The 21,917-nt window shown below is 40.6% G+C and overlaps 1 protein-coding gene and 1 pseudogene across 3 annotated transcripts in view; one reads left to right on the top strand and one right to left on the bottom strand.

Annotated features, from left to right (window-relative positions):
• The window catches only part of UBE2G1 (ubiquitin conjugating enzyme E2 G1), a 96,360-nt gene that overhangs the window by 50,934 nt on the left and 23,509 nt on the right, over nucleotides 1–21,917 (top strand). For 2 of the 3 annotated variants that reach the window (XM_063700526.1, XM_063700525.1), the window contains exons 2-3: nucleotides 9,649–9,751; nucleotides 20,001–20,093. In XM_063700526.1, coding sequence (XP_063556596.1) covers nucleotides 9,694–9,751; nucleotides 20,001–20,093 — 151 coding nt within the window. In that variant the 5' untranslated portion in view covers nucleotides 9,649–9,693. Of the gene's footprint in view, nucleotides 1–9,648; nucleotides 9,752–19,995; nucleotides 20,094–21,917 lie in introns of all 3 variants that reach the window. The other variant, XM_004058312.5, reaches the window with a different exon arrangement.
• LOC109023775 (major facilitator superfamily domain-containing protein 1-like) lies at nucleotides 14,103–15,540 on the bottom strand (annotated as a pseudogene).

The raw sequence follows: 21,917 nt of genomic DNA, 5'->3' as shown, positions 1-21,917 counted from the left end.
GCGCTGAGATTACAGGTATGAGCCACTGTGCCTGGCCAAAAATGTTTTTGATTAGGAAATCAGCTAGCCGGTAGCCCGTGTCGTGGTACAAATAAAAAATTCTAATTTTAAGCAAAATTTTAAAGTTTACCAGAAATTTGTAAAGTTTATTAACTTGATGCATCTTGAAATCTAAAGAGGAAATAAACCTTTGTGATTGCTATACTTGACTTTTTTCAGTATTAATTAATGGAAGGTTGAAGGACGGGAACGTTTTTGCAGTTACTTTTGGTGACTTGGTTTGTGGCATTTTTATGTTTTAAGGTAACAGCAGTTTATTCCTCTGATAATAAGGTCAAAATTATTTTGACAAATTATCTCAATAGTTAGGAGTAATTATGTACTGTTTGGGTAAAGGGGTCTGTCTATCTATGATCTCAGAAGTTCAAAGTGAAGCTGCAGTAAAAATAGTTACTTTACAGACATACACCTTGCAGCCAACTGTGTTGTATAAATAAACAACTTGACAGGAACTCACATTCCCGGAGCAGGAGACCACAGTCACCCAGACACAAAGGAAAATCGTTACTAGGCTATAAACCTCAGTTTATATTTGGCTTTGTAGAAGTTAGACTTAGCCAACAATTGGCCTTGGCAAAGTACACTTAGGCGGTGGCTCACGCTTGTAATCCCAGCACTTTGGGAGGCCGAGGTGGGCGGATCACGGGATCAGGAGATCGAGACCACGGTGAAACCCCGTCTCTACTAAAAATATATATATATAAAAAATTAGCCGGGCGTGGTGGTGGGCGCCTGTAGTCCCAGCTACTCGGAGAAGCTGAGGCAGGAGAATGGCGTGAACCCAGGAGGTGGAGCTTGTAGTGAGCTGAGATCGCGCCACTGCACTCCAGCCTGGGCCACAGAGCGAGACTCCGTCTCAGGGAGAAAAAAAAAAATGAGCTTCTTTTCTTCTGTCTTTTTGTTTGTTTGTTTGTTTTTGTTTTTTGGTTTTTTTGTTTGTTTGGTTTTTTTTTTTTTTTTTTTTTTTGAGATGGAGTTTTGCTCTGTCACCCGGGCTGGAGTGCAGTGGCGCGATCTCGGTTCACTGCAAGCTCTGCCTCCCGGGTTCACGCCATTCTCCTGCCTCAGCCTCCCGAGTAGCTGGGACTACAGGCGCCCGCCACCACGCCCAGCTAATTTTTTGTATTTTTGGTAGAGACGGGGTGTCACGGTGTTAGCCAGGATGGTCTCCATCTCCTGACCTCGTGATCCTCCTGTCTCAGCCTCCGAAAGTGCTGGGATTACAGGCGCGAGCCACAGCGCCCGGCCAAAAGTAGCTTATTTTCTTAGTAGTCAAGTGCAAAATTACATCTAGTTGGGTCTTGGAATGTTATTCTGAGAATTTGTATTTTGCTGAGGTGCAGTGAAGGTTTACTTTTACATAATGATCGACAATACTGAAAACATTATTTTAGGCTATATTAAACTTTTTTTTAGATTAAAAAAATCTTTTGAGGAAAATTTTAAATGCCTAATAATATCAAAGTAGACAGATAGGTATAATGGGCTTCCATGTACTCCCCCAGCCCCTGAAGTGATTAGGTCATGGTCAGCCTCGTTTCACCTATCTTAGCCCTCTCCCTAATGACTGTGAAGTACATTCTAAACATGATCATTTGTCTGTAAATATTTCAGTATGTATCTCTAAAAATGGTAGGAAAACCCCCAGCACAACACCACTGCCAAACTCAAAAAGGAAACAACAATTTCTGGATATTGTCTAATGTCTCATTACTCTTCACATTTTCATTTGTGTCATAATCGTCATAAATTTAAAAAAAGTTTGAATTCATTTCTCTCTTTTGTGCTCGTTGCAGTATATTTGCTGAAGATTCTAGGTCTTGTTCTTTAGAATATCCTGCAGAGTAGATCTTGCTAATTGTGTCCCAGGGATGTCCTTGAACATGTTTCTCTGTTTCTGTTCTTTGTGAATTAGTTATTGTAGTTAGGGGCTCAAACAGGTTAGGTTTGTGAGGTGAGATTACTTCATATGTGGTGGTTTGTTCATTTTTCAGGAGACTGTAATATCTGGTTGTCTTTTAAAATGCCTGGATTAAATGATAAAATGGCCAATGTTTCAGTTATTTTTCATTTTTTAGCTGGAGTATTTTTATAGAGAGAAACCTCATTTGATCAAATAGTAATTACTATTTTGATTACTTGGCAATATAATTTGTGTAATAAAAAAGATCACACTAAATGTTGATTCTTTTGCTTTTTAAAATTGGTTTTCAGCATATCAAAATGGTTTACCAGCATCCTGTAGTAGTGATACATTAGTTTTTTGTTTTTGATTTCACGGTTATAAACTCATGGATTTAAACTTGCATATTTCAAGTATTCGTTGTTACTAACTTTATTGACACTCAGATTGTCCCATATTTGACCAGTGGAGGCCTCTTCAAGCTGGCTCTTGAGTCCTTTTCACAATACCATAGTATTACTTGATAGCTTCCTTTTTGTCTGCTATGTGTGAGATGAACCTAACATTTCTTGCTCTAGACCTGGAGTCAGCCATTTCTCTGAAGAGCCCTGGTCCGTTTTAGTGATAAATTCATATTTAGAAACCACATTCTGGGCACTACTGGGCTGTTCATTTTTTCTAGACCTTTTCAGTGGACAGATCTGAGAACTATGTATTTGAAAGCAATGTCATTTTATATTCATCCAATTCCGATTCAGAAATGCAGCGTTTTTACTTTTCATATGCTCTTTCTGTTCTTTTTTAGTCTTATTCTTGGTAATGCCTCTATCTTAGCAAGTCTGCTCATGCATTATTTTCCATGACTTAACACATAGAAGTCATTAGTCTCAAGGACACTGCCTTGTCCCTGGGTTTCCTTTTTATTCATGGCTGGTAGACCACTCTGGCCCACAGTGATTTCCAGATTCATAGCATGGAAGCATAACTCCCATTTAACAGTCACCGGATACTCCAGGATTTACTGAGTTTTAAAAATTGAAGTATAACATTGACAGGAAAGTACATACATATTACGGATGGCATGCCTCTACCAGTACACCAGAAGTCCATTCCATGCCTCTTCCCAGATACTACTCTCACTTCCCGCTCCAAAAGAGAGAGAGAGAAATAACCATCGTCCTGATTTGTAATACTATTGGTTAGTTTTGCCTCCTTTAGAACTATAAACTTTTGTGTTTTAGCAGTCATGACTTTTGTGAGAAAGAGGGGTCTTTCTAGCCCTTTCCAACTCTTAATTGTATCTCTAGATAGCATTCAGAAAAGATGTTATCTTCATCTTTGGCATTCTCAAAACTCCTAATACCTTAGGAGTATAAGTAGAAGGTCAAGCATGGTCACTTTTTGGTTTTAGTTCCCCTTTTGATTTACAGAAGCTCTGTTTGTATTAGGAATTTTAAACTTCTCCCTATTTTGCCAATATTCTTTCCCAGTCATTTGTATTTAGACTTTATTGCTGTACTAACCTTAAAGTATTTTGTGTAGTATTATTTGACTGTTGAGTTTTGTGTCCTGCATAGGAGGACCACCTCCACTCAAGTTGATGTGAAAAAACACTATTCTATGTTTTCTTTTAGTTAGGTTTTATACCTCTTTGTTTATATCTGTAATCTGTCTGGATTTGAATGTAGTGTGAGGTATCCGTATCAACATTTAAACACAGATAGGATGTTTTAACATCTTTCAGCCTTTTCCATTAAAATAAAACTTGCTTGAATTTCATTTACCCGTGACTACTACACTTTTCCATCTACTGTCAAACTTTTAGAAAAAATTTCCACTTGGGTTTTTCCACTTCATCTTCTCTTTGTCCACTCAGCGTTGCCTGCATGGATTCCACCTTACCTTCACACTGACACTGCTTATGCCGAGGGCAACTGCGGCCTTTTTTTTTTTTTTTTTAATTGAATCCAGTGGACTGAATATAGACCCCTTCTTCCCTGAGCTGTATGTGTTTATCATCATTGGATAGTTTCTCCTTTAAATGCATCTCCTTTGGCTTTAATAAAATGTTTTCTTGGCTTTTTTTTTTTTTTTTGAGATGGAGTCTTGCTCTATCGCGCAGGCTGGAGTGCAGTGGCGCGATCTTGGCTCACTGCAAGCTGCGCCTCCCAGGTTCACGCCATTCTCCTGCCTCAGCCTCCTGAGTAGCTGGGACTACAGGCGCCCGCCACCACGCCCAGCTAATTTTTTGTGTTTTTAGTAGAGACGGGTTTCACCATGTTAGCCAGGATGGTCTCGATCTCTTGACCTCGTGATCCGCCCGCCTCAGCCTCCCTATTTCACTGGCTTACCTTTCTCAGTTTACCTTGTGCCGCCTCCTGTTTTTTGTTTCTCAGTTGTTAATGTTTTCTAGAATTCATTGGGTTACATCCCCTGCAGTTTATGTTAATGCTTATCCTTGGGTGATGCATCAACTTACAACCTCAGTGATCAGCCATGTTCTGATAACCCTGAAGTCTCTATTGTCAGCTCAGATTTTTTTTTCTTTCTTTTTTTTGAGTCGGAGTTTCACTCTATTGCCCAGGCTGGAGTGCAGTGGCACGATCTCGGCGACCTCCGCCTCCTCGGTTCAAGCGATTCTCCTGCCTCCCAAGTAGCTGGGACTACAGGCGCCCACCACCACCCGGCTAATTTTTGTATTTTTAGTGGAGATGAGGTTTCACCGTGTTAGCCAGGCTGGTCTCGAACTCCTCACCTCAGATGATCCACCCGCCTTGGCATCCCAAAGTGTCAGGATTACAGGCGGGAGCCACCGTGCCCAGTAGATTTCTTTTTAAAGCAATGTATTTTTTGTCCCTAACAAAAGGCATTTATTACCAAGCCCAACACCATTTCTTCCCCTCTCTTGACAAACCTCCTCCTATGTTTCTTATTTCAGTGAATGAACAGATTTCTACCCTTGCACAGAAATCTGGTGTTAAAAAAAAGGGCGGGGGGAGAATTGACATTATAGGTAACGGTGTTAAAGTGTACCACTCAATGGTGTTTAGTGTATTCACGATGTTGTGCAGCCAGCCACCAGCTCGATCTAGCTTTCAGACGTTCTCATCACACCGTTAAATCGCCATCCCTATACCCCTTAAGTAATTACGCCCCCTTTCTCCCTTCCCTCATTGTCTAATCTACTTTCTGTCTCTCTGGATTTGCCTCTTCTGGATATATCATATAAAATAAGTCATATAACATGTGACTTTATATGTCTGCTTCTTTAACTTAGCCTGATGTTATTGAGCTTCATATATTAGTACTTCATTTCTTTCTATGGCTGAATAGTATTTCATTGTATGTATATACTGCAGTTTATTCATTTGTCGATGGACATTTGAGTTTCTGCCTTTTGATTATTACAGCAAATGCTACTACAAACATTCATGTACAACTTGCTGTGTGGACAGATGTTAGGGTATATACCTAGAAGTGGAATTGCTGCGTCATATGGTAACTCTGCTCAACTTTTTAATCATATGTCATTCTCCTTTTTTTTAAAAAAATTATTTTTTAAACTGACACGGGGTCTGGCTCTGTTGCCCAGGCTGGAGTGCCCTGGTGTCATCTGAGGTCACTGCAACCTCCGCCTCCTGGGCTCAAGTCATCTTCCCACCTCAGCCTCCCCAAGTAGCTGGGACTGTAGGTGCACATCACCTTGCCTGGCTAATTTTTGTACTTTTTTGTTTCTTTTTTTTTGGTAGAGACAGGGGTTTGCCATGTTGCCCAGGCTGGCATCAAACTCCTGGGCTCAAACGATCTGCCCACCTCAGCCTCCCAAAGTTTTGGGATTACAGCGGTGAGCCACCACGCCCAGCTCATGTCATTTTTGACTTACTACTTTAAGCCCCACTTCTTTAACATCACCAGGTTAGGTTGATTGATTCTCTCCTAAATATCCTTGTTTTCTTCATTGTTTCGACTACTATATACTCGAGGTACACTTTTCAAGATTACTTGAATTGCTTGCTTTTTGTTTCTTTGTTCTCATCATGCCTTTTTAAACAATCTTCTACATACTACAAGATTGGTTTTTGCAAATGTAAATCTCATGAGGTCACTCCATTGTTTAAAAGAAAAAGAAAAAAGAACCACCCTTCAAAGGCTTATCATTGCCCTCTGGATAAAGTCCAAGCATGCAGGGCTTACAAAGGCCCTTTGCTGTCCAGCTTTTGACATTCTGTTTAGTTTCAGCTGCTCCCCTCCCCCCCGCCGTTCCAGTCACATACTGATTGCCCTATTTCAAGTTTTTGTACATGCTCCTCTACCTAAAGTAGAGGTTCAGATTCTAAACCTTGAATTTCCTCACCCAAATCCTTTATTTCTTTTCTTTTTAGAAGCCTTTTCTTATTCTTCATGATTATGTTATGTGCCCTTCTTTTTTGTGTGCCCTCAAATTCTTGTACTGTTGTTGGAGCACATTGTAATTGCCTGTTTACTTCTCTGGGGATCAGGAGCCGATGTTGGTCAAGTGCCAGAAGATGTAGATAGACTGAAAGTACAATTAATAGGAATTTAGCAGAAGCCAAAAGATTACTTGATAAATTATTTAGGGAAGACTTCATGGAGGGGGCTAGTAGTGATAGATACCTTGAAGGAAGCATTCATGAAGGGATGGTAAGGTTCTATCACTTTAAATGGATTAAGCCTGTTAAATATTCATGCATCTAGACCTAGGAAGATTCATGCTTGGGGCTGAAGCCATGACAAAAGTGAGACATTGGACATTTTTCAACATTGCTTTTGTATTACTTACATGGAACAAGCAAAGGACACAATTATGCCTGTAGAAGAAATGCATGGAAAGAATGGGCAAAAGATTTCAAGAACTTGGGGGTTTTGACAAGAGTAGGAAGCAATAATATGCTTTATGGAAAGTGTAAGGAAATTTTCAAGGGTAATTTTCACCATGTATACTAATTTCAGAGCTTACTCACCTATGTTTATAAACCCTGGACTTCTGGTGGAAAATGCAACAACTAGGTAATTTCTGGATATATTATAGAATCTTTCACAAGACTCTTGTGTACAGTGTTGTAGAAAATGGTCCGAGTAATGTAATGGTGTTTCTCTAGAAAAAGGTTGGAAATGAGATCAGTCATGTAGAAAATAACTCCTCACAGTGCATTTGTGTGTGCTGCACTCTGTCCCTCAGTTGACAGGAAAGTGGGACTTTCTGTTTTTTAATAGAATGTCTGCAACATAGTTGGTGCTCAGTACACATATGCGTGCATAAACAAAATAACAGTGAAAATGCTGTTCCCTTCTTAATGTGTTTGCACTTTCAATATCTTTAAAAAGTATTTTAGATTAGCCACTTTAAAGTAAAAGTACATTTCTTGTGTTTTGAAATACAGAGCTGATTTTAACTATTTGTAAAAGTCTAGCTTGCCTGTTATGCAAAAATGTTAGACTTATAAAAATCTCCCCTCACATTTCAAGAAAAGAAGCACTTCATGTTTAAACATAAATTTTTTATTTTTATTTTTGAGATGGAGTCTTGCATTGTCACCCAGGCTGGAATACAGTGGCATGGTCTTGGCTCACTGCAGCCTTTGCCTTCCAGTTCAAGTGATCCTCCTGTCTCAGCCTCCTGAGTAGCTGGGATTACAGATGTCCGCCTCCATGCCCGGCCAATTTTTGTATTTTTACTAAAGGCAGGGTTTCACCATGTTGGCCAGGCTGGTCTTGAACTCCTGACCTCGAGTGATCCACCCGCCTTGGCCTCCTGAAAGCGTTGAGATTACAGGTGTGAGCCACCACGCCCTGCCTAAATATAAATTTTCACTATTGGCTTTCTCCTATTTTGCTGGCATGTTGTTAAATCGTAGTTGTTGAAATAATACCATCTCTTGATTACCCCAAAAATTAATATCTCCTCAGTTACCTAAACATTGGTTCAGTCCTTTGTAGCACTTTGAGTTATATTATACTGCCTTTCATCATTAGACAAAGCTGCTTGAGAATGATGGCAGGTGGTATACGAGAATTACACACCTGTTGAGACTCCCAGCAAGTCCTTTTCAAACCACTCTACTCCTGCGTGTTCTTTGTCCACACTTTCCAATTTGAGCCAATGAGTACTCAGTTCCACTGGCCGGTAAAATGTGATAATTGTGTGGGTGATTGATACATGCATTCACTATTGTGATTGTTGTTATGTTGGTTCCTCTGGTGTATATCAGTACTTATTAAATTGTGTGTGTGTGTTTTTTTTTTCTTTTTGAGATGGAGTCTTGCTCTGTTACCCAGGCTGGAGTGCAATGGCGTGATCTTGGCTCAATGCAACATTTGCCTCCTGGGTTCAAGCAGTTCTCCTGCCTTAGCCTTCTGAGTAACTGGGATTACAGGCACACACCACCATACCCAGCTAATTTTTTAATTTTTATTTATTTATTTATATATTTTTTGAGACAGAGTTTTGCCCTTGTTGCCCGGGCTGGAGTGCAATGGTGCGATCTTGGCTCACCACAACCTCTGCCTCCTGGGTTCAATCAGTTTTTCTGCCTCGGCCTCCCGAGTAACTGGGATTACAGGCATGTGCCACTACGCCCGGCTAATTTTGTATTTTTAGTAGAGACGGCGTTTCTCCATGTTGGTCAGGCTGGTCTCAAACTCTCGACCTCAGATGGTCCACCTGCCTCGGCCTCCCAAAGTGCTGGGATTACAGGTGTGAGCTACCACGCCCGGCCAAATTGTATAATTTAAGTATGTGCAGTTCACTGAATGTCAGTTATACCTCATTAAAGTTGTTTAAAAATTTCTCACATGATCTGCTCACCATCAGGAGGCCAGTACTTTATTAAGTCTGGTGTCTCTGGAAACACTCTGGGCTCTGTACCCCTGCTCACCTGCTCCTTAAGGTCCCTGTCTTGGCCTGTGTGCCCCCACCTTGCCAGTTCCTCGCCTCTCTTGTTTCCCACCCTGTCATCCTTTCTCCATGCCACAGCACTCTCTTTAGAGGAGGAGAACCTCACGATGCTGCAGCCATTCTGTATGCTCCAGGTGTTACTCTTAAGCTGCTCCTCTGTCCCAGAAGCTGTGGCTCTCAGAGGGTCGACATATACAGACAAGACATATGGGGCCCCTGCTCTCCTTGTGCTCAGAGATGGATGGGCACACAGGAGCACCAACTGTAGAAGCAGGTCCCCAAGACTACAGGGACAGGTCAAATAGGTGTACAAATGTTAGTATAAATGAAAGTTATTAAGCTCATTACATTCCAATGAAAAGGTATGATTAGACACTCTGAAAGTATACCCTAAAGACAGCAGCATAAGAATTGCCAACATGATTTGATTTCCAGGGCTCCCTCTCAATGAGAATCTCTGGGGGACGGGCCTGGATATCTGCATTTTAACAAGCTTCCTTAAAAGACCACTGTAGGGCCACCTAGAATGACAGGAGCCTGGCTGGATACCAGTAGAAGTTGATCTTCTGGATAGTTTGCTTTACCCAGGGCTTTCTTACAGTATAGGCATGAAAATGTTTTGGCCATCAAGTAGCATTTTGCCTGGCAAGGTATATCTATCTAATGGTTTAAAACTTACATAAAACATGTACACTCAAGTTCTGTAATTTATCTATTGGATGCAAATTATGTGCTTAAATGTATTGATTAAACTTTTCTTTTTCCACAGAACTCAACAAAAATCCAGTGGAAGGCTTTTCTGCAGGTTTAATAGATGACAATGATCTCTACCGATGGGAAGTCCTTATTATTGGCCCTCCAGATACACTTTAGTAAGTATGATGGAACTGACATCTTCAAAATGGAGCTCTTTTAATACACTGAATTAAAAACTATTTTGGCAGGCTGGGCGCGGTGGCTCACGCCTGTAATCCCAGCACTCTGGGAGGCCAAGGTGGGCCGATCATGAGGTCAGGAGTTTGAGACCAGCCTGGCCAATGTAGTGAAACCCCATCTCTACTAAAAATACAAAAGTTAGCCGGGTGTGGTGGCATGCACCTGTAGTCCCAGCTACTCAGGAGGCTGAGGCAGGAGAATCACTTGAACTCAGGAGGCAGAGATTGTAGTGAGCTGAGACCACGCCATTGCACTCCAGCCTGGGTGACAGAGTGAGACTCCATCTCAAAACAAAACAAAGCAAAACCACAAATATTTTGGCAAACTGACATGAAATTATTTTTTAAGGAGCAGGAGAAATGGCTGTATTCAGTATCCTTTGTACTGAATTTGATCATGGAAGAGTTTTTGTGTTTTGCTTGAAGCTCTAATGTCTAAGACCTATTGCTATTAAAAATAATAGTTTCAGGCCGGGCGCAGTGGCTCATGCCTGCAATCCCAGCACTTTAGGAGGCTGAGGTGGGCGGGTCACCTGAGAGGTCAGGAGTTTGATACCAGCTTGGCCAACATGGTGAAACCCCATCTCTACTAAAAATATGAAAATTAGCTGGGCATGGTGGCATGCCTGTAGTCCCAGCTACCCGGGAGGCTGAGGCAGGAGAATCACTTGAACTCAGGAGGCAGAAGAGTTATATATTTTTTGGACATTTTAATTGAGAATGTATTGTACACATCAGTGTTTTAAGAAGGCTAAGGAGAACTTTCAAGATCGTCTCTTTTCATGGTTCTCTACTTGAGTCCCCACCGAATACTGGTTAGAATCTAGGTGTTCTTATCCCAAACTAAACTAATGGTCACTTTCTCCTAGTTTATTGAAAGTTATTGTTATACTCTATGATAATCTATTAACTGACTATTAATTGTTAAACCAATGGCTTAAGGATAGACAACAATATAGTGGTGTGAAAGAGCAGTAGAAGAAGAGAAATAGAACTTTAAAAATATTTCATGTCGTACATTTCTAGATGCAAAGACCACAGTCTTCTTTTCTGCTCTGAGTGTTTGCAGACTAACTTAAATTTACTAGTATGTATTGTTTTGTAAGATGCATCTGCTGGCGTGGTGCGTTGGCTCACGCCTGTAATCCCAACACTTTGGGAGGCTGAGGCGCGTGGATCACCTGTGGTCAGGAGTTCAAGACCAGCCTGGCCAACATGGTGAAACCCTGTCTCTACTAAAAATACAAAAATTAGCTGGGCATGATGGCGGGCGCCTGTAGTCCCAGCTGCTCAGGAGGCTGAGGCAGGAGAATCGCTTGAATCCGGGAGGTGGAGGTTGCAGTGAGCCAAGATCACGCCACTGCACTCCAGCCTGGTGACAGAGCGAGACTCCGTCTCAAAAAAGAAAACAAAACCGTCTCTGGTCTTTGGTGTACATTTTTAAAAGTGTTGGCTGTTGAATTGAGATGTGAATCACAGCAGTATTTCTGGCAGCTCCGCTGGAGTGTGTATTATATGCTGCTGAGAATACTGGTGGTCACTTCTGGACTAGGCCTTCCTGAGATCACTAGCCTTTGCTCAGGAAAGAGAGAGCATGTTCCTAGGGCAGGACCTGAGAAAGGCAAAGGAAGGTACAGGGGAATGAAGAAAGGTTTGTTAGAAGTAAGCCTTTTAGAATGCTACCAAGAACCATGTACTTCATAGAATGCTTAAAAAATATTTGTTGTCGGCCGGGCGTAGTGGCTCACGAGGCCGAGGTGGGCAGGATCACCTGAGGTCGAGAGTTGGAGACCAGCCTGACCAACATGGAGAAACCCTGTCTCTACTAAAAATACAAAAAATTTAGCCATGTGAGGTGGCATATGCCTGTAATCCCAGCTACTCGGGAGGCTGAGGCAGGAGAATCGCTTGAATCCAGGAGGCAGAGGTTGCAGTGAGCCGGGATCGTGTCACCCACTCCAGCCTGGGCAACGAGAGCAGAACTCTGTCTAAAAAAAAAAAAAAAAAACTTAAAAACTTAAAAAACTTCTTAGCAGAAAGTAGTGAGGTTCATGTAATTATTTCAGTGGAATGGAGAGAGTAGAGGCCATCTTGGAATTGTTTGAAGAGCGCTATTGGAAGTGAATATATACACCTTATGTATAAATAACTGCCTGTGAAGGGAAGTAGAGGCTTGTGCTGGGGGGAGGGGTGTTATAGGATTGAAAATAAATTAGTATAGGCTCAGATGGTACCCAGACCTAAGTAATTAATTCACCACTTTATAGATAATAGAAATACTGTACCAAAATTCTGTAAAAGCTGCTGTGATTATCTCTCTGTGCCATCATTAGCCCCCATGTAGTCACTAGAGGGCGCTCCACTCTCTTTTCAGTCTATGTGATTGATAACTGGTACGTTCAAGGATTACTTTGAGACTCCTATAGTTGCCGCAAGTCTTAATTCAGTCATACTCATATTTATATAGCATTACATTTTTATTTTTATTAATGAGTCTTTCCAGTGCAGTAGTCTCTAAGGCCTTTCTATGAAATGTACATTCTGAAACTGGTGTGGTATACCAACTGTTTTCAGACTGATTATCAAGCAGTATGGATAACCACTCATATCCACAGAAATTAAAATTTCAGGTAGAAGTGGCAATAGGTTTGTAGTACGGAAGTTTAGGGTGGATACAGTGGCTCACGTCTATAATCCCTACACTTTGGGAGGCCAAGGGTGGATCGCTTGAGCTCAGACGTTGGAGACCAGCTTCGGCTACATGGCAAAACCCTGTCTCTACCAAAAAAAAATACAAAAATAAGTCAAGCATGGTGATGCATGCCTGCAGTCAGGAAGCTGAGGTGGGAGGATCGCTTGAGCCCAGGAGGTGGAGGCTGCAGTGAGCCAAGATTACGCTACTGCACTCTAGCTTGGGCAACAGAGCTAGACCCTGTCTTAAACAAACAAACAAAACCAGAAAGTCTAAGAAACCTGGATATCACTGTATCATTATAACATTTTATAAATTATTAATGAATGATGACTGTATAACGTTTATCTCTCTTTTCCTTGCATCACCAGTGGCTGGTCTGTTCAAGGAGTATGTCTTCTTTATTTATTTTGTTTTTAAGCACTGGCAATGATATGAAAAATCTGGAGAATCTTAAGATTATGTGTTTTGTAGTATTGCCTTGGGTAGATATAGAAAATGAAGAATCAGTTAACCAAAACTCTGAATTACATTCCTTTACAGTTGCAAAATTCTATTCCAGTTATAAATTATTTTCCAGTCCTGTGTGAGACATAGAGGCAGAAGCCATCTCTTCTGTAATGAAGTTCTGGAGGGAATGAACCTAGTGCCTACATTGCTTGGAAATGGAATGATCAGTGGTAATGCCATGTGGTTTATCACGTTGTGTTCAAGAACATGGACTTTGGGGACTGCCTTTGGTTAGCTCTCTAACTCTACCACTCTTCTTAGTTGAGTGACTTTGAACAATTACTTAAATTTGGTCTTAGCAGTTTCATTTGTAGGGTAAAAACTCTATGCTTAGGAAATATTTCAAACGTTCCATGTTCTATTGCTTATAATAGCAAAGAAAAAAAATTATTTTTTCCCCCTTTGCGGTTTTATTATTTATTTTTGTAAATGTCAATTATAATTCGAAGGACACTTTGTAGTTACTAATTAGACTATATGAAAAACTGTACAGACTGTTTGTACTATAATATTGTGTCCCTAAGAGATTAGGGGCCTCAGTAACAGAAAAATCAACTCAGAAGGGTCACTGCTCAGCAGTCCACATAACCGCAGAGCAGAGCACAAGCTACTGGTTGTGAGCAGAAAGAGACTTCATACAAATATCTTCACATGTTTTCTAGCATTATGCCCCTACCAGGAAAGGGAATGTCTGTGACAATGCCGTTTTTTTTTTCCTGCTGTAAGATAAAGAAAAGGCTGTATCCCTTAGACACATACTTAATGAAGACAATCTCAAAAGAAGCTTCCGTGTTTTTCTGTTTTCACTGTTCTTTTCTGAAGTTCACCTGGATGTTCCAGAGCAGTTTTCTAAACCTTTCATTGTTGATTGGCCTTTTGTAGAATTCTTCAGCAACACACAACACAGAAGACACAGGCTAAAATAGTTCTCACAAATACACTTTGAAATAGGTGTATTTGGATATAAATACAACTTGCCATTCCATTATTTTTTTTCTCATGACTAAACTCTAAATTTTTAAAAATGGAGATTTTCAAACCAGTGATGTGCAGAGCCCATTCTCATGACACAGTCATTTAAACTTATTAAGTATGGGAAAATTTTATTTCTTCCCTTTGTCTTGTGGAATAATTTAGGTCCTCACCCTGGGCATGATTCACAAAATAGAGTAAGACCACAGATAAAAGTCACATAGAATCACAGGCAATGAAGAAAACTTCTAAAAACAAATATCCCCCAGTGTCCAGTATCATCCATCCCAGCAGTGATGGAAATGATGGCCACCCCAAGATTCTGAATGGAGTGCGTGAAGCCATATGCAGTTCCCAGTTGATATTCAGGAACTACAGATGCCACTCTTGGCCATAATGCACAGGCAAGCAATGAATAGGAGATTCCCAGAAGACACAGCAACCCAAGGGCTCCACATGATAAAGGCCAGCATCATGTGGGACACAAGAGTGGCTGCGACCACACGCAGAACCCAGATGTTGTTCTTCCGCGTGTCATCCACTGGGAGCCCAAATACTGGGATGTGGGAGCTGATACGACATATACAACACTGTTCATTGCACTTGCTGCCTGGAAAGAAAATCCAAATTTTTCTGTAAAGAAAACTTTCCCAAGTCCAATAAAAGGGAACATGGCAACACAATAGCAGACACAGATGATAAATATGAGCCACAGGGGTAAGGAGAAATCCTTTACATCAGTTAATTTAAAAACTTCCTCCCCCCCCCCCTTTTTTTGTTGTTGTTCTTTATGAAGGATTCTCTCTGCTCTCACATCTAAGTAAGCAAGAGCCAAGGAAGGCACAGATTAGTGAAAGAATACATTTTATACCCCCAATCTTAAGTGTGACCCCGGGGGTTGTGTGACCAGCAGAACCCCCACGAAGCTTCAATCTTAGAATACAGCCAACTCACGAAGTTCATGTTTACTGTACTTCCAATTCTAGCCATGCTAAATTGTTGGAGTCCAGACACCAGGTTTAATTCTTTGTCTTTAAACCAGCTGACAGCATATGTATCCTGGGCAACTGCTGAGCACTCCCCACCAATCCAAACACAAATCTTTCAAATTCCATCAGCCAAAAAACATTAAATATTCCACCCAGAACAAAACAACCTGTCCAATGCAAATAAAACAGCTAAAAGTAATTGTGCCCCATCATATTCCAAATACTCGGTCTTTTAAAAAGCCACCAAAGAAACACAAAACTACATTGGGCCAAGAATACCAGGCATATAGCAGCATGAATTTCATGGTGTTCACCTGCCTATTCCGTTTATCCTGAGTCTGAAGGGCAGCAGGATTATTATAGCAAAAATAGTTGCTGAAGCCAAGGAAGCACATCAATAACAGCATCAAAAGTCATAGCCAGGCGACTGGAGGCCACAGAAGGGCCAGCAGCACCCATGCTTTCTCATCCTTCTCCTCCATTGTGCCCATGGGAGGCTGAGAGGCAAAAGGGGTGACAACTCCAGGACCTGGCAGAAAAGCAGTGCCCACGGAGCACAGCCAAGTCAGTGATCACATGACTATGTGATTCTGACTATCGTAGAATAATAGTGAACTGTGGCGGATAGAATGAATGGACAAGAGACAGGTACAACAGGACTATAGATTAATAGAACAATGTTGAGCAAATTTCAGACGGCAGCATACAGCACATTATTTACATAAAATAAATATGGCAGTATGGTAGGATTTGATCCTTGTAAGATTTTTATAATTTAACTCAAAAACAGTAATGGAGGCCTCATGGAAAAAAATTGAACTAGGCCTGGGTTTTTAAACACTTTCAAATGTGAAACTGCTGGTTACATCTCTCTCTTTTTTATTTTGAAAACAGAGTCTGACTCTGTTGCTCACTGCAACCTCCGCCGCCTGGGTTCAAGTGATTCTCCTACCTCAGCTTCCTGAGTAGCTGGGATTATGGGCACCTGTCACCATGCCTGGCTAATTTTTGTAGTTTTTAGTAGAGACGGGATTTCACCATCTCGGCCATGCTGGTCTTGAACTCCTGACCTCATGATCTACCCGCCTCAGCCTCCCAAAGTGCTGGGATTACAGGTGTGAGCCACCGTGCCCGGCCTACATACCTCTTTTTAATATCATGGTAGTAATTATACTATAGTATCTGTGATGAAGATAATATGTAATGGAAGATATTTTGAATTAATTGATGCCTTTTTAAATTTTATTTTATTTATTTATTTATTATTATTATTTTTGGAGACAAAAGTCTTGCTTTGTGGCCCAGGCTGGAGTGCAGTGGCACAATATTGGCTCATTGCAACCTCTGCCTCCCAGGCTCAAGCCATTCTCCTGCTTCAGCCTCCTGAGTAGATGGGATTACAGGCACCTGCCACCACGCCTGGCTAATTTTTGCATTTTTAGTAGAGATGGGGTTTCACCATATTGGTCAGGTTGTTTTCGAACTCCTGACCTCAAGTGATCTGCCCGCCTCAGCCTCCCAAAGTGCTGGGATTACAGGCGTGAGCCACCTTGCCTGGCCACAGTCACATCTTTCTATATTTGAAAAATAGTGGATATGTGACATGTTAATGTGTAGTCTACAGTGTTATTCTACTGTATGGGTTTTGGGCTTTCCCTTTGCTAACTTGGCTGCTCGGTAGAAGTTTGCACGCACAAGTTGGGTACTAGTTAGTTAAGCATCAAAAAAAAAAAAAAGCAGGTAGGCCAGGTGCGGTGGCTCAGAAGGTCAGGAGTTCAAGACCAGCCTGGCCAACATAGTGAAACCCCATCTCTACTAAAGATACAAAAATTAGCAGGACGTGGTGGCGTGCGCTTGTAATCCTAGGTACTTGGGAGGCTGAGGCAGGAGAATCTCTTCAACCCGGGAGGCAGAGCTTGCAGTGAGCCAAGATCACGCCACTGCACTCCAGCCTGGGTGACAGAACAAGACTCCATCTCCAAAAAAAAAAAAAAACTAAAAAAAGAAAAAGAGGGGAGGGGCAGGTAGAATTTCCACAGGTAAAATAGAAGAAGAGGGGTCCACAGATAGGAGAGAAACTCAGAAATGCCATGGTTGCTTCAGAGTGGGCAAGGCCATTTTCAGATAGAGTGAAAATTGTGTGCTTTAAATTTTTAGGGCTACTCTTTTAGTTGAATTTGGTTGACATTTTAGAGATTGAAAACAATTTAGAGGGTCTAAGTCGGTTTTTCATGGTGAGGATTCCAGTCAGCTATTATGAAGCTTTTTAGTGAATGTAACCAATCAAAAGTAAGTGACGTGGGAAAGCTAACTTAACAAGGAATCAAGTGGCAAGTGGCTGCCAGTAGAATCAAGTGCAGGGGCTTTGTGGCAGTGGCTTTGATGTCCTTTTACATTGACTCTCTCTCTCTTTTTTTTTTTTTTTTTGTTGAGACGGAGTCTCACTCTGGCACCCACGCTGGAGTGCAGTGGCACAATCTTGGCTCACTGCACCCTCCACCTCCCAGGTTCCAACAATTCTCCTACCTCAGCCTCCCAAGTAGCTGGGATTACAGGTGCACGCCACCATGTTTGGCTGTTTTCTGTAATTGTGGCTTTCAAACCCATAATTAGAAATACTTTACATCATGACCCAGTGCATACATATGTATATATAGGTGAGTGAATAAAACACATACATAGATTATATAACTGAAACTACTTGTGATAAACTCTCATGTTTTCTATTTTTGTTAACAAAAATACTTTGATAGTGACTCATTAAATTGCTTTTGCAGCCCTGTTTGAAAAACTAGTCCATGTAATCAGTATATCCTAAGACCCATTTTGGCACTAACTTACACAGAGCAACAGGATCAGTAGATAAAAACTTAACTCTTTTTGGTGTAATGCACTCTTCACAACAGCTATTCCAGTCTCTATTCCCTCAAGCCCTCATGCTTCTTCCTTTCAATAGATAACCTCATCAGTTATGAAAAGTAAGGCGCTATGGTGGGCCTTACTTCATTTCTACATTTCTTCTGAATATCTCTTTTAAAGCGCTTGTTTTGTACAGTTTCCTCATCTAGTTACTATCTTCAACTGTTAAATTTTTTGTATAAATTGTCCTGTTTATTATGCTTAAGTACTTTACTACCCTGTTCTTTAACCCTTTACAGCTTTTTTTCCTATTGCTTTTTACTAAAAAAATTGTATTATCAAGGTCACTGACTTTATACTCTTGAGTCCTGTGGCATTTCCTAATTATTCAGAAATGTTTGGTGTTAATGATCTGTCTCTTTTTTTAAACTTAATCTGCACCTTCCCCATGTCTTATGATCAGAAAAAGCAATAAAAATTCATACTTGCTTGTGAACAGTTCAAGCTATATTAAAATGAGCAGAGAGTAAAAGATCTCGTAACACTAACTATTGTTAGTTAACTATTGTTATGTATTGATGTCCTGCTTCTGGACATTTTTCTATGTATATACAAACACACCCCCAATTTTTCACTTGTTCTTTCCTTTCTTTTCTTTTTTCTTTTCCCAGGCTGGAGTGCAGTGCAGTGGTGCAATCACAGCTCTCTGAAGCCTCAACTTCTTGGGCTGAAGGGATCCTTCCCACCTCAGCCTCTCAAGTAGCTAGAATTACAGGCATGAGCCACTGTGTCCGGCCTCCCACTTTTTCTTTAAAGACAAATTAGCTTATTTTAGAAATACCTGCTTTTAAAAATGTAACAATAGATTCCTCATATCATTCCATGACAACACTTACTACTGATATTTTTCTTGGTAGATATTTTCCTTCTGCCACTAAAATGATAAGCTCCACAGTGCTCTTTAATGCTTTGTTCTCTGTTGTATCCTTTTACGTAGACCAATGGTTAGAGTAACTGGGTAATCAATGTATATTTGTTCAGTGAATGAAAACCATTTAATGAGCTGAGAATTTCATTTCTCACTGATCTGAAACAACCACAATCATGATTCTAATGGTTGGACACATTGAACAACAGAAGAATCAGATGTGCAAATGGTACTGCAATAAAGAAATTTAAAGAGGTCAGTGTACTAGAAGGGACCTGGTGGCTAGTTTAGATTTTAGTCAAATAAAATCTTTCTAGAGGTAACGTTTAAGCTGAGTACCGAATGATAATCAGAAGACAAAGGGAGAAAAGTATTTCCAACAGAGGAAATATTTAGTACCAAGGCCACAAGACAGGAATTTAGTATTTTTGCCCTTTAAGGCTGACTTGATCTCTGTGGTTTTGGTTAATGTATACAACTCATTGTATTGTTCTTTTGATGATTCCTTAAGAATGATTGCTAATTAAGTGTCAGTGATCTGGAGGTGTATTGTCTAAAATAGCAGTCACAGGGCATATTTCAAGTGGCTGGTGGCTACATTATTGGACAGCACAAATACAGAACATCTCCAGCATTACAGTTTGGTTTTACAGTGCTGTTCTGGAAAGTCACTCTTGAGATTTTTTTCGCTGCTATACCTCTAGAGTTTGCACATAAATGCCGAGTAAATACTTGTTAAATGATGAAATGAATAAATGGATAGATGGAGGCAGTATATCTGTTCCTAGATAAGGAAAAAGAAAATGTGCATAAGTTTTGAGATGAGAAAGGGTTTGATGTGTTTGAGGAACAGAAAGAAGACTGGCTAGTTTCAAATCAACATAGAGAAATTGGTGATGTTAAATCTTCTGAATTTTGTTTTAAGTGCACTGGGAAGTGATGGAAGGGTTTGTAGCATAGCAGTAATATGATCTGATCTGATCTGGTGTGAATGTCTTTTTAGCAGATGATTTCATTTTACTAGCTCTCTTGAAAGTTTAATTAATGTGATAGCTATGACAGTTTATTAAACTACTTATTTGAGAAAGTAACTGCCTGTGGGAATCCAGATTATTTGTTTACTTCATTTTTGATGTTAGTGCTAGCACCCTTGTTTTATATTTGTTTTAACACTTCTATACTTAAAAGCAGGAACTTATAGGCAAGAACTTCTTTTTGTTCTTTTTTCCAGTGAAGGTGGTGTTTTTAAGGCTCATCTTACTTTCCCAAAAGATTATCCCCTCCGACCTCCTAAAATGAAATTCATTACAGAAATCTGGCACCCAAATGGTAAGTTTATCTAGTTTTACTTTTACATTTGCAGATTTGATGGCCTGTTATTGAAATGTTCAAGGTCAATAAGAAAGATCTATTTCTCAGTGAAATTGCTTTGGCATTTTTGTACTGTTCATTGTGCACATGGCTGTGTACTAAAACCTTTAAAAGGAGGAGAGGCCAGGCGCAGTGGCTCACACCTGTAATCCCAGCAGGCCAGGCAGGTGGATCACTTGAGGTCAAGAGTTGGAGACCAGCCTGGCAAACATGGTGAAACCCCGTCTCTACTCAAAATACAAAAATTAGTTAGGCATGGTGGCACATACCTGTAATCCCAGCTACTTGGGAGGCTGAGGCACAAGAATCGCTTGAACCCAGGAGGTGCAGGTTGCAGTGAGCCAAGATCACACCACTGCACTCCAGCCTGGGCAGCAGAGTGAGACCATGTCCCAAAAAAGAGAAGGAGAAACAGAGATCATGTGGAAAAAGTTATTTTTTATTCATTTACTTAGTTTTCAGTTTGGTTTGAGAACTCGTGTTTTAAACCAGAGGGCATGGTTACTGAGGGATAACATCAATAGAACTCCTATAATTGAGGGGATAATTATCAAGGTATTAGATGATTCACTGGCTATTACAAAGAACACAGAAATTATGAAACCTGGTTCTGTAACTTACAGTTTTTCATATTATTTTTATACCATGGACAACTCTTCTATGTATATTCGTAGGTGTAAGATTACTGGCAGTGTCATATGAAACAACATATTACATTTTTTAAGCCTGGAAAGCATCTAGTATGGCTGTGCATGTAGCGATGACATTGACTTTTTTTACTTAAAGAAGAGCTACCACTTCAGATCCACACGGTGGCAGTTCTCCTGCCTAGCCAACTGCCACTGGACTCTCTCCCCTGTATATAAGCCCCCAATAACTACGTCTTATTTAAAAATTAAAAAAAAAAATTATCTATAAAGTAAAATAAAATCCCCAAAGTTTAGGCCAGATAAACTATATTTATAGAACAGTCTCTCTGAACTTTTGCTTTGTTTTGTATGATAGAACTTGCAGAGATTTATTTTCTAATTATTTTGACTATGTAATCAGAGTTGTCTCTTTAGGCTATTATACTAATTTGCATTTGGCTTCTCATCATCAAGACTTCTGGGTGCAGGGAATAGAAACATATAGATTAGTTTAAGCTGGAATCAGTGAGACAGGAATGAATGATTGAATGAAGTTAAACAAGGATTTATCGGAAGGATATGGAATATGTAATAGAAGCCAAGGCTTGAAAAACAGATGGGCATTATGAGAGACTGGAACTGGCAAATGGAAAACTACTGGGAGCCAAGGGACTTAGCATTTTATTGCATCTAAGGCAGCAGTGATCGTAAAAGATAGTTATTTTTCCTACCAGTAAGAAGAGGAAAATATCTCTAACAGTTGATGGCAGAATGCATTAACCGTATTCCTGCATGATGCGGGCATGCATGAATGGGTGACACTTGCCTCTTGTGCTTTGGCTTTTCTTTTATCTCTTCCTAGGCTTTCGACAGTTTCTTCTACCTTCACTTGCATTACTTGATTATAATAGGCAATCGTTTTGCACCTATTTCGAAGATGTAACAGATTCTGAATGTTGGCTTAACCACAGACTAGCTGTGTAACTCTAGGCAAACCCTGTTGGAGCCTTAAGCTAGCTAGCTTGCCTTCCTCCCTCCCTCCGTCTCTCCTTCCCCCACTCTGCCCCTCCTTTTCCCCTTCCCTCCCTCTCTCGCTCCCTCCCTCCCTCACTTCCGTTTCTCCCATTCCGTCCTTTTTTTCTAAGACAGGGTC

The sequence above is a fragment of the Gorilla gorilla genome, chromosome 19 (assembly GCF_029281585.2).
Source record: "Gorilla gorilla gorilla isolate KB3781 chromosome 19, NHGRI_mGorGor1-v2.1_pri, whole genome shotgun sequence".
Taxonomy (NCBI): Eukaryota; Metazoa; Chordata; class Mammalia; order Primates; family Hominidae; genus Gorilla; species Gorilla gorilla.
The sequence above is the reverse complement of the archived record's forward strand: the minus strand, read 5'-3'. Positions and strand labels throughout refer to the sequence as shown.